Source organism: Sinohyriopsis cumingii, chromosome 11 (assembly GCF_028554795.1).
Source record: "Sinohyriopsis cumingii isolate HCF-2022 chromosome 11, ASM2855479v2, whole genome shotgun sequence".
NCBI classification, from domain to species: Eukaryota; Metazoa; Mollusca; class Bivalvia; order Unionida; family Unionidae; genus Sinohyriopsis; species Sinohyriopsis cumingii.
In genome coordinates, this window is record NC_142971.1 from 46,039,542 (window position 1) to 46,053,309 (window position 13,768).

The 13,768-nt window shown below is 37.7% G+C and overlaps 1 protein-coding gene across 1 annotated transcript in view; it reads left to right on the forward strand.

The window, feature by feature from the left end:
- The first annotated feature begins 629 nt into the window (after positions 1-629).
- The window catches only part of LOC149788059 (uncharacterized), a 135,003-nt gene continuing 121,864 nt past the window's right edge, over positions 630-13,768 (forward strand). The window contains exon 1 of the mRNA XM_089974345.1: positions 630-896. Within this exon, the coding sequence (XP_089830471.1) occupies positions 780-896 (117 nt within the window). The 5' untranslated portion in view covers positions 630-779. The remainder of the gene's footprint in view (positions 897-13,768) is intronic.

A 13,768-nucleotide genomic window follows, 5' to 3' on the forward strand; every position in this document is an offset into this window, starting at 1 on the left:
CCTTATTTTTTCATTTCGTAAGAAGCTTTTATTCTAAGCAAATGACGTTTCAGCAAAAGGTCTGTTCACCCTCTCTGTAGTCCTACATGTAAGACATAGCCCATTTTGATTTTGTTTAGGTGCTATAAACATAAATATCAGCGTCAGGTCTTACAGGTAGGACTACCCTCTCTGCTGCTCAAGATTTCAAATGGTGATACTCATGAAACAAATATATTGACAAAATAAACAATAATAACATAATGAAATAAAGACCCGCATTATAATTAACAAAAATAAACAATAATAACAGAATGAAATAAAGACCGGCATTATAAAAAAATCCTCTGTCAGCAATATTGAATGTTTTTAAACAAGAATCGTCAGTTTGAGCCAAAAATATTTATTTTTCAGGACATAACGTACGGTAAATACTTGTCCAGCCAAAGGCGTTCTTAATGGCTATTTGTATGTATAATTGAATGAAAGCGTAAAGTTTGATGTTTAAAATAAAACGAAATTGTAATTTATCAACACCTATATTTCTCTAATCGCGCTTTGCTCGAACATAATAGTTTTTCATTTTGTTTAGCGAAGCGAAGCTTAACCTTGCCAAACTCGATTCTGATCTAAATAAGAGGATACATCACGTGACAACGTCCGGACAAACTTCCTCAATCGAAGGCAGGAACGAATGGATTAAGTAACACAGAATTATATATAGTTGAGAAGGAATGTTAGGTCGTATCTAAAAGGAACATAAACTCAGAACATTTCAGTGGATTTCAATTTACTCTAAAATGTCTACAGAAGTGATATTACAGCTGCAAGCTTCGCTGCAGAAGTTCATTGACCATGTTGACAGAATGCAGAGCGAGGAAGACGAAGCGGGCAATGGACTGGAAAAACAGTTCAGGGTAACTATCTTGTACATTAAAAAAGCAAACCCGCAATATCTTTTAAGAGGTCCGTGTCTTTTAGTCATTTAACTCAGTTTTTTTTTTCTCACTATGAAACAACCATGTAATTGATATCATATGCACAACAATTTCAAAATATGGGGTGGGGTGCTAGAGACATGTCAACATTCAGTCTTCAAGTCTGGTTGACAACATTCAGTTGTAGACAACAGTTGCTGACAAACGAGATGGGATGTCTTCCTAATAACAATACAGTCTGGACAGGAGAGAGAGAGAGAGATTGTTGTTTTTATTGATTTATTGTTTTATAGCACAGCAGCACAAGTAGGTTATTCAGTGTCAGGGCAGTTGGAGTCAAGTGCCTGGCCCAAAGACACACTATGGTAACCAAATGCAGGCTGATCAGATAGTAAGATTCGAACCTGCACCATTGGTATTGAGTTTGGAATGCTAACCACTGAGTCACCATGCATCTGAGAGAGAGAGAGAGAGAGAGAGAGAGAGAGGATAACTAGTATATAAAACCAGTACATATAAAAGTAAAATATGCACATGACAAGGTACAAAAGAAAAGGAACATAATGAATATAAAATAGTGAGACAAGAACAATAACAATAACAATTAACAGGCAAAAGTGGGTCATACACAATTGAAATAAAGCAGTATGCAACATTGAGATACTGAATAGATAAAGCATACTTGTGGTAGATATTAAATATTATTACATTTCATGCACATCATAAGTAATAATTACTTTATTACTTTTCCAAAAATATTTTGCACATGAATAATCATCATAATCATACATGTCATCTAAGGCCAGTTCTAATGTTTAATCACTCAGTTAACCGGTTGAGACATATCTGGCCCAGTATGCAGGTTTAAATCATTGGAAAAATTTACCACAGGATACAGATACAAGTATTCCTACTTTCAAGTGCATTGGTCAGATAGGGCCTTCTGTGTAGGGTAGCAAATAGTGTTTTCTGTTATGGGTGAAGTACTACTCAAATAGCATCTCCTCCCCTTTGTACTGGTGTAAGTAGATTTTAACTCTCACAGGTACATTACCGACCCCCGATACCTTCTTTCTGGTAAGGCCATTCCAGCGATAAATGTCATGATGGCACAGCGTTCCTGACCATACCAGCTCATGTGTACCACTGCCTCTGTGGGAGTTATGGTAGACTGGTTGAGTATCAGACTCAGAATCCAGGTGTTCAATACCTGTCTGGAAATGGCGTTAAACCCTAGAACATCAACAACAATACCTGTCTGGATCGGTCACCTTAGTACGTCTTTTGGAAAGGCACTTAGCACGCATTTCCTGTGCATGATTAGGATCAATTTACCAGTGCCATTAAAATGAACAAAAATTAATACGAAAAATTAAAAACTTGATTACTATGCCAAATATATTTTGAAAGTTGGGTCATTTACTATGCCAAAAATATTTTGAAAGTTGTGTTATGAACAATGATCTACTGCTTCAGTGTTGAACTGGACAGCTAAAAGAAAAATAATTCTTTGTGAAAACATTTGAATGGAACCATCAGGATAATCCTGTAGTACAGGACAGTTTTTTAAGTTCTATTTAACTGTAGTGTAACAACTCTCCCCGTGTGTTGATGTTGCAGAACTATACCAAATACAGATATAGCTAACTCTAGTTGTCCACCATCTACAGTTACCAGACTTTGTTGATGGCTTGTTCTTGTGGTAAGAAAGAACCTCATTAATTTTGGGATCAAAAGGTCAAAGGTCAGCATCAGTGACAAGAAACAAGAAAATACCAAAATGGTTTCCTCACGATAAATAGAATTTAGTACAATCTACAGGTAAAATATTTTGTGAATGACTTGCATTTGGGGTAAGGAAAAGCCCATTTGCAGTGACTCTTAACCCATGTGTCATGACCACATAATGGATTGCCACCATGTTTTGAGGGGGGTTTCTAAGATTATCCCTAATAATATGAAATTTTCAAAGGAAGTGGTTTTTTTATATAGAATTTGATGGATGGCAATGCTTACACCACAAACCTAATCTGGGTTGCCACCCAAATAGGATAAGAACTGCAGCCATAATGATTTTTGGATGAAAAGGTCACCATGAAAGAAGCAAAATGGTTTCTTTTCATTAAATTTTAATTTTCAATCACCTATAGTTACCAGATGGATTATTTGCAGTTCGGGTACTGGGTCAGGGTTACCATTTATTGATATATATATTTCTACAGACATCTATATAAGAGTTCAAACATTACCAGAATGCTGGGTAATGACTGACGTTTGTTGATTTATGAAGCTATGCAGGCATTCAAGAGCTCAAGGGCTGCAAGAATGCTCAAGCAGGGCTACTGTTTGTTGATATTAAGTAGTTCTGCAGGGCTCCTGCACAAGAGCTCAGGGGCAACCAGAATGCAGGAACTGGGCTACCATTTGTTGAGTTCATGTAGTTCTGCAGGTTGCTACATGAGCTCAAAGGCTTTAGAATGCTGAATATGTGCTACCATTTGCAGATTTCACATAGTATAGCAGTCTGTTACACAGGAGCTCAAGGGCAACCAGAATGCAGGAATCTGGGCTACCATTTGCTGATTTCACATAGTATAGCAGTCTGTTACACAGGAGCTCAAGGGCAACCAGAATGCAGGAACTGGGCTACCATTTGTTGATTTCACATAGTATAGCAGTCTGTTACACAGGAGCTCAAGGGCAACCAGAATGCAGGAATCTGGGCTACCATTTGCTGATTTCACATAGTATAGCAGTCTGTTACACAGGAGCTCAAGGGCAACCAGAATGCAGGAATCTGGGCTACCATTTGTTGATTTCAGGTAGTTCTACAGGCAGCCACATGAGCTCAAAGGCTCAGATAGTTCAGCAGGCTGCTACACAAGAACTTAAGGGTTACTGGAATGCTGGAACTGGGCTAACAGAAGTTGTATTTAGGTTGCCACATAATATCATTACATTTACAACTTCTTGTCTGCAATACGAGTTGTTACTAATGACTCATGACAAGGAAATAGTGAACTCCCAAAAGCTAACAGTTTCATATTAAAAACTGCCTTGAATTTAAGATGGGTCAGTAGGTCTTATTCATTGTAATAAACCTGGCGGCTCCATATGGTATTTAAATTTGTTGAATCTTGATTCGAGATAATACCTCCAAGGTAAACATATGGCGGGAGTGTTTTTAGAAATTGAGGGATTAAAAAATGGAAAATATTTGTATGGTCCTGGTAAATTTCTTTTATATCATGTGTGTGCATGGGTGACAGATCTAGAATGTATGCATCCATCTGAGTGTAGACTCGCAAAGTTGATAGGCGTATAAGACGAGGAGTCAGTTGAAACTTAATCTTGCTACTAGGTTTTAAAAGATACACATCCCGCAGTACAATACATTATCAATACACATATCTACTTGATGGTCTATTCATCTTTACAGGGCCAGATTAAGGCCTTTGGGGGCCCTGGGCACAGCCAAAATAGGGGCCCATAGCTATCCTGCCTTGTTCTTAGATATGGTTACAGTACTATTAACAACACTTCCTCTGCAATCAGACAATAATATACAGGGCCCCTTGAGCCTTGGGCACCCAGCCTGTAAAATCAGATGATAATATATGAGGCCCCTTTAGCCTCAGGGTCCCAGGTTGCTTTGCCCCTATGGATAATCCGGACCTGAATCTTTAGAGGGTCTGTCAGTGGTAGGTGGTACCTTTTTATGTGTATTGATGTATTGTTCGTATTTGCAGTATGCAGATTGCAGACATTTAATTTTAGCCTCTATTGCCATTCTCATCCATGACAAGATAACAAAAATACTTTCAGTCTACCTGTTAATTGTCAGTGGTTTTAATTCAACCTTTTAGGTCAATTATGTCGGTCTGCACCATTTGATCAGATGCATGACTCATCTTGGCTATGCACTGAACGAATGCTTTAGAAAAACTTATTCACATTTTCATGTCTTCACTTAAACTTGGATGACATTATGGTGTTATCTTTGAAACATGTGCAATTTCTTCAAGTAAGGAAAATCTCATCTTGAAAAAAGTCATTGCATGGGAGTTGGGATGAATACCAACAAAATCTATCACATTGTACTTCCTGCATATGCAAAACAACTGCTGAAGCCACAGGCACTTGTTTTTGTTAGTGAAGAAGGAAAAGTAATGACAACACCCACTTTTTTTTGTAAAATGTAAAAAAAGGTACTTTATGTGACAAAATCGAAGGGTTTGAAGTCTGTCCCCTTGCAGATTCTGTGCTAATTTTATTTATTTCATAGGCATGTTTTTAAGTTAATTACTGATTAAAATCTCAGCATAAAATGAGACTGTCCAAATTTGCTCCCTATGTGAGATTTAAATACTTTACTGATCACTGAAAAATCACTTTTGCATGAAGTTTCTCTGTTGGTTTGCCAATACTTCCTGTGCATTAAGCAGGGAATAAGCTGCCTTCAGCTCTGATTGGTGGTTATTTTACCCTGGACTGGAACAAACAATAATCACCCATTTTGAATTCAGTGTAACATACTTCACGGTTTGACACAGTTGAAGTATAGCCATCAAATTGGGCCCGGGTTGACAATGTACAAATCAACAGAGTAACTTCACCTGACAGTTATTAGTAAATGTTGAGTAAAGTATGTTATTCGGCTTCAGTAGCTTTGGATAAATTTTGTTCTTGAATTTTGATCCTCAGGCTCTGTTTGTGGATGAAACATGAAACTTTATGGCTCGGGCTTATTTGTTTGGCTCATCATAGGTCTTTAGCATTTCTGTACAAATAGACTAATTATTATATATTGTGATAAATTGCTTTCCACAGATTAATTTTGTATTATAAATGTGAATGAATAGGCTTAGGAAGAGAGATCTGCATGCACTTTGAAGTCTCAGTTTTAATTGGCCATGGTGATCACTGATGCATGAGCTATGTTGGTAATAGAGTTACCACTGGCAGTTAATCTAAGGTTACCCAAGCATGTAAGAGACCATTTAATTTTCTGGATTGGGCCTGTGTGATGTGTGTGATTTAGATTTTTAATGTAGCTTTAACAATTTTCCAGTCATATCGCTACAATGTGTGGCAGTTTATAGTCATGTCTAGCACTGGGGCATCATGCTGCAGACATGTAGCATGATGTCCCACCCAGTCACATTATCCTGACACCAGGCTGACCAGGGGGTTCGAACCCACGACCTCTCACATCTAGGGCAGACGTTCCAACCGCTAGGCCACTGGAGCGGTCGGGTGGGGCCTGAGGTTTTTTTTATTGAATCTGGATTTTTTTTCCTCCTTTCATAGCAAGATGATGAATTTCTCAATGGGTATAATCAGTTATTTTTCCACAAAAATATTTACCAAGGTAACTGGCTACAAGAAATGGAAGAAAAAATTAGGAAGATGGTCTGATTTCAGAATAAATTTGTTTAATGATATACATGGAAGTAGACAAAGCAATTTTATTTATGTGGTTTATTCCTAGGATTATTGCAGAAGAGATTTTATTGTGTTTTTCTTCTTTCTGAAATTTACCTGCTACTGTTTGCATGAATTAGTGTATAACAGCCAACTTAATATACAGGATAGTGCTCCTGAATATTTACAATCACTATTTCATTATTGGCTGCCTGGTAATACTCCCCACCTGTGATCCATGTCTACCAAGCTGTATAAAATTCCCAAACCAAATAAGGAATTATTCAAAAAAAGTTTACAATACTATGGAATTTCGCTCAGGAATAGTATTCCAGTTGGCATTAGAAATGCCCACTTATTTCCTTCTTCCAAACCCAATATATCCAGTGGCTTCAGAGATGCAGCAAAAGATAAAACAATAAATAAATTCCTTTGTATGAGTGCCTCAGGGTTGATTAGTTGTTCAGCTAATTGTGTTACCCTCTTTAAATAAAGTCATTTTTATTATTATGATTATTATTTTTATTGTAATGCATTCTCAAAATAGTTTATGAATTTTGATTGCTTTCCTTGTCCTATGAATTAAATTTATACATGATCAGGCTGGTTGCGTCTGGATAGACTTGATATGCTTTTGTTATGTCTGCTGTACCCAAACATCAGCATTTCATATGCCCCATGAGTATATTTTTTATGTTTAAATTTTATTGTGTATGGTATTATTTTGGTATATATTTAAAGTTCATAAGTAACTGATCATGTAAGTACAACACATATTTACTGAGTGCAAAATTGTTGTTAAGTATTTAACAGACAGAAAAATAAGGTCTTAATTTCTGGATCAAACTTCTTCCATGAGCTCTGGCAAACTGTATATTGTTTATCCCTACTAAGAGACTGTTTAGACCCTTAAAAGTTTTGGTTTGGTTTGGTGTTTTTCAGCAAGCATCATATGAAAGGTTATATCATGCAAATGGCAGTATGGTAAAGTACTTTGCCCATGAAGAATATGCTCATATCATGGTGAGAATCAAACCTGAACTTCTCTAGTCACAAGTCTACTGCGTTAACCACTGACTCTGAGCCACCATATTCTGACACCCTCTAAAAATGAACAACATCCAAATGCAGTAGATGATAATGAAATTAAAGGAAAAAGATTTGTGAATTTGACCTTAAAACTTTTGACATCCAAATCATTGTGTAGTTCAGTTCTGTCCAGCCCGCAGGACGCATGCATCCCGTGGGCTGATTTTAAATGGCCTGCCAGAGCTCAAGCAGCTATATAGTCGTTGCTTTTCAGTTTTCTGCTAAGGCCCTCAGCTTAAAGAAATTTTTTTTCAGTGGCCCATGGTGTCAAAAAGGTTGGACAGCACTGGTGTAGTTGTTCAGTGCCTCGTTAATGTTTGATTGTACTTTCTAAGGTTGAGGAAAAGATTTCAGGGCAAACCAAACAAGAAACTTTTGTGGGGGTAGGTGAGTTGGGGATTATGATACAATATTCAGATGAGACATGTGAAAGTACTGGGCAGATATTCCACCATAGGTTTGATAAATCTAAAATTATTTATTTGCTACTCCATGTTGTTGACTTTCAGTAGTAATCATTCATCTATGAATTGAAATACAATGTTCCATAATCACACATAATACACATTCAGCTTGTACCAGTGTAGATACAAATTTCCTGAGTTCTAATGCATATTCATATCAGGATGCTGAAAAATTGCATTAAACCCGCAACAACAACAACAGCAACACTCCTTGACATTGTCAAGTTACTATCCAGCTCAAGTGGTTTCAGTTTCTGTGTAAACTGGCCAGAAATCCATGACCTATGAAGCTTCAAAGGTCTGGTATTAAACCCATATTAACAACAGAAACACTCCTGGACATTGTCAGTTACTATCCAGGTCAAGTGGTTTTAGATTCTGTGTAAAACTGGCCAGAAATTGATGACCTTTGAAGCTTGCCAACAAGATTGATTATCTTTATCCCTTGTGGAGCTTCAGCTTTTATTTCATTACACCCTAATCAGTCCAGCATTGATGGAAAAAAGCAGCAAGACTGAAGCACTCTGAATATTGGCCACTTAATTGCTTCCTTTCTTTGTTCAAAGAAAAAATATCACCATAATTGTACATGTAGTTAGTTTGAAAAATCATTGTAAAGTGGAGGAGAAGCTGATAAATTTATACAGCTTTAGATGTGTTGGGAGTACAAAACCTGGCTCAGTACACTATGGTGAGACTAAATGAGTTGGGAGTACAGAACCTCACTCAGTATACTATGTTGAGACTGGATGAGTTGGGAGTACAGAACCTCACTCAGTATACTATGTTGAGACTGGATGAGTTGGGAGTACAGAACATCGCTCAGTAGACTGTGTTGAGACTGGATAAGTTGGGAGTACAGAACCTTGCTCAGTAGACTGTGGTGAGGCTGGATGAGTTGGGAGTACAGAACCTTGCTCAGTAGACTGTTGAGACTGGATGTGTTGGGGGTACAGAACCTCACTCGGTAGACTATGTTGAGACTGGATGAGTTGGGAGTCAACTTAGAAAGAGACTATTTACAATGTAGTTCAAGCTGTTTGGAGGGAAATGCGTTTTGCATACAAATTCATTGCCTCCCTCCAACATTTGAAAAAAATGGTTGGTACCTAAAATGGGATATTATCTGTAGTTCCATTTTTACATGTAGGAACAACTGCAACCAGTGCCGGATTACCAAATAGGCAGAGTAGACACCGGCCTAGGGGCCCAGCAAGAACGAATCAAATAATATTGATAAAATGTATTAGGAAAATTTGCGATGGGGGGCCCCCAAGATTTCAAGGGCCTAAGGGCCTCCATAGGGTTTAATCCAGCAATGACTGCAACTTGGTTTGCCCAAAGTTGAAAGTTAAGCCACATGTGAAATTATAGGTATGATTTTGTTTTGTTGCAGTTACAATTTTCCACTGAGCACTTCTGATCAAACATCATGGTAGAATGTCATTAGGCTGGATTGGCATCTGACATGTTTAAGCTGAGAGAATAAAGTTAGAAGTCATTGTAGTAAAATAGTTTGTTTTCATTTTCTTTCTGTATATTTCTGGTAATTTCCTGGTGTTGGCTATGCATAGATGGGTCAGGGATACAGCTGTTTACTGCCTTACAGGTAAGAAAGTCCTTGGTCAAGGTTAATAATTATCACCCATTGACAGTTTTCTTAAAAATAATTTGAATTCTCTTTCACCGCTGTTTCTCATCAGCGTCATGTTTGAATTAAACAGTATTTATTAGATATCATCGTAAGATTCAGTACTTTGATAGACTGCTCTGATGGCATAAGTGGTTAGAGTGTCTGCCTTAGATGTGGGAGTTCGTGTGTTCGAAAACTGGCAGTGTCTTACCAAAAACTTATAAAAATGGTATTAGCAGTTGCCTCACATTGCATTCAGCATTAAGAGATTAGTGTTAGGACTGGATGGCCTGGTGTCAGGATAATGGGACTGAGTGGGACATCATGCTACATTTCTGTGGCATGATGCTATATATCACTCTAAATAACCACACTGCAGGCATTGTAGCTATATGACTAAAATTGTTAAAGCTGGGTTAAAAATCCAAGAAACAAACAAACAGTACTTTAATAACTTGGGCATCATTAGCTTCAGTATGTTACATATTAGACAGCTTCCTATTATACAAGCCATGATAGCTCAGTTGGCGGAGCACCAGACTAATAATCACAGGGTTGTGGGTTTGATACCTGCCAAAGTCAGCCTGTTCGGCTGCCTTGGTATGTAGATTGAGTGGCACTTAGCTATCATTTCCTCAGAATGATATAGCCCATTGGTTCTTAGCCTTTTTGAGCATGAGTACCCCTTCTTAACTTGGTAGAAAATATGTGCATCCCCACATGCTAATAGTTGTACTTTTATACTCCCTTGGAATACACCCCCCTTCCAGCTCTGTGACCCATAGGTTGGGAACCATTGATATAGCCAATAACGTATTAAAAGTGCTGTTAAACTCAACAAGAATGCGAAGAAACAGTCCCATTGTAGAACAGTTTCATCTTTGTCGAAACCTTTAAACTTCCATAAACTCAGGCATTGAGGAATATTCATTTTGTTTATTTCTACCTCCACAATATTAGTTGGATGATCTCAGTTTAATTGATGTGAATATGGATAAATTTGCATTCATCCAAAAACTGTTGCTTGGCAAGCCATGCAGAGCTTCCAGTATAGTGAATACTTGGCGATTCAATTAGGTTATTATATGTACAATTTAACTTCTGTATCTTCACACGGGCATGTTACCTTGATTAATGATCATACCTTATGCCCCTGGGTTGACTTGGGCAGGGACGTTTCTGCATTAATTTAGAGCCCAAAAGTAAAAGAAAAATGATACAATATTACCAAGTCATTGACAATATAAACAAGTCATTGCAGTAGGGGCCTTGGTAATCATGTACACTACTGATGACCAGAAGAAAATTGATTCATAAAGCTGGTTAGATTGTTGCAATATCATTTTTTAAAAATTTTGTCTGGATGAATTTCACCCGGAAGTTGGACTTTCCTTGTTTCATGCAAATAATTGCAGGGCAATAAATCTTTTCTTATTTTTTTGTATATGTATCAGATGCATGTACCTGAATATAATTTATGGAAAACAAACAGCACTTACTGTATACACTCACTTATGAGTCAAGTCCAACTAAACACTGCACAGACCCAGATGTGCAATTGCATAATGTTCTAGCATATCAGGGTCTGTGCAGGTTGTTGTTGTGGGTTTAATGCGATTTTTCAGCACATGATAAGCTAGCTATAGCTATGTATGGCAGACAATATAACTAGTGGAGGAAGAACCTGGGTAGCTGCAAGGAGGAACCAGTGATCCACAGCTGGCAAACTTTCTCACACTGGCAGAGTCTGAGGCTATAACCCACACTGACAGGGGTGAGATGTTAGGTATTAGTAAAGGCAAACGCTTTAGACCACTCTGCAACCTGGGGTACCCTGTGCAATTTGTTAGATGTAATCAGAAATCTCAGAATAGACCCTGGTCTGCCAATGTGTTATGTGATGACAAAACAGTACCTATGCTGTTTACAGTTGGAGTCTACTTACAAGCAGTGTGTATTTGGTATGTAATCCTTTTAGGAATTGCCAACATTTTTGTATACTATGTACATAGGTATGTCAGATTTATTTTTCTACAATTACTAAAGGGTCCCTAGGAAGCAGAGTGGTTTAACACAATTACCTTTACCAGTCACTGTCATCACAGCTCAGCCCACATGTGTTTGAGTCTTGGGCTTGGCCATTGTGGGTACAGTTTGCAAATGACTGCCAGTAGTTTCCCATGGGTTGATAGTTCTTACCTGGGCACTCCTGGATTTTTCTTCCACCGGTTATATTGGCTGCCACTTATTGAAAAATGGCATGAAACCCACAACGACATTAAGGGTTACTGTATAATTAATGATTAAGGGTCGTTATTTAGCTTTAGAGGCATGTATAACAATTTTCAGAGGAAGGTTTTGCATGTCCTAAACTGGTTAATCTAATATATATTATAGAAAGAAATTTTTACTTGGTTAAATTTTGAGAAAATTCAGTTTTGAAAAGAGTTAAATGTTTCATTTTTGTAATATTTCAAAAACTGGCTTGCTCCTTTCCATGATGTAAAATTGTTAAATTTTTTTAACTGGGTTGTAAATTTTTAAACAATTATAGTTGTATACAGTGAGTATTTTCTGCCAGGTTTTTGAATGTGAGTAGTCTGCAAGTTTGGTTTAAGAGATTGTCAGACTATGCAGTAGTTTTTGTTTAAATGAGTCATTTATAGATTATCATCATCATTAAAAATGACTTAAATGAACTTCCTGCTTTTAAGTCAGAGCATGCTTACTAAGTCTGATTATAAGGAGATACAGTATATTACTTGCATATATTTATTTGTGGATTTTCATTTTATGAATGTAAATCAAAGTTTGATATGGCTGTCATGTACAGGAAGAGCAAGATGGTTTCTATAGGGTCATTTCATTGTTGAGTCACTGGCAGATTAAAATGATATAGCTTCATCATCTATTATTCTGATAAAAGGATTTTGCATTGTTCATGACTGAAATCGGGTTCAAATTTCACAGCTTGACAATCAAATATTGGTATGTAATACATATACAATCAAATGTTGCTGTAGCCCAGTGGGCACCCAGAACAAATAAATCTGGTAACTCACCAATAGTCAGAATATTTTCATTTTTTTCTCTGTCTGCTCACACTTCTTGTAACCACCAAAACTGAGCAGCCCTAACATAATTTGATACCATTTGGCATGTGAATTGCCTAATACATGTAGATGTGCCTTTTCAAAATGTTGTATTTTCAGGTCCACTTTTGATTGAGTTATTGCACAGTTATGTCAGTGTTAATTCTCCACTGTTTCAGATCATTGTAACCAGCATAGCTCAAGAACTGTTTAGCATATTTTTATGCAGTTTTGTTTGAATATTGTCTCACAGACTTAAATGTACTGCTCTTGTGGCCTAGTAGTTAGAGTGTCCGCCTCGGATGTGGGAGGTCGTGGGTTCAAACCGTGGCTGAGTCATACTAACAGCTGCCTTGCTAGGCGCTCAGCATTAGGAGGTTAGTGTTAAGACTGGTTGTCCTGGTGTCAGGATAATGTGACTTCATGCTTCATGTCTGCTGCATGATGCCTCAGTGCTAGACATCACAACAAACTGCCAATGTAGACATTGTAACAATATGACTGAAAATTTGTTAAACTTACTTTAAAAATCCTAATCACACAGACAGACATGCACACACTTAAATGTACCTTTTATGGAATTCGCGGTTGTCCCGTATACTCCTTTTTAGATAGAATTATGCCACATGTCAGACAAATTCTTTTCTTCGCACATATGTTTGAAATATTGCTTGCAGTCAGCAAATCTCAAGAACCATTGTATATACTTTGCTGGAAGTTTTGGTATGAATGTTGTCTCATATATTTAGGTATTCTTTTTCTGGGTTTTGTTATATCTGCACCATATTGGCGGGGCCCCGAGTGGCCCAGTGGTCTAAAGCGCTCACTGTTCTGGATCACTGCCATCTCACCTATGTCTGCGTGGGTTCGAGTCCAAGGCTTGGCTAACGTGGGTATGTGGGAAAGCCTGCCAGTAGCTTCTCGTGGGTCGGTGGTTCTTCCCTGGGTTTTCCAGGGTTCTTCCCTGGGTTTTCCAGGGTTCTTCCTCCACCAGTTATTCTGGCCGCAATGTATAGCCTTTCTTGTGCTGAAAAATGGCGTTAAGCCCTAGAACAACAACAACAAAAAAAAATCTGCACCATATTGGACAGAGTTATGGTCCTTGTCATTCAACTTCAGATCTTTGTCTAGGATGTTGCTTGTAATCAG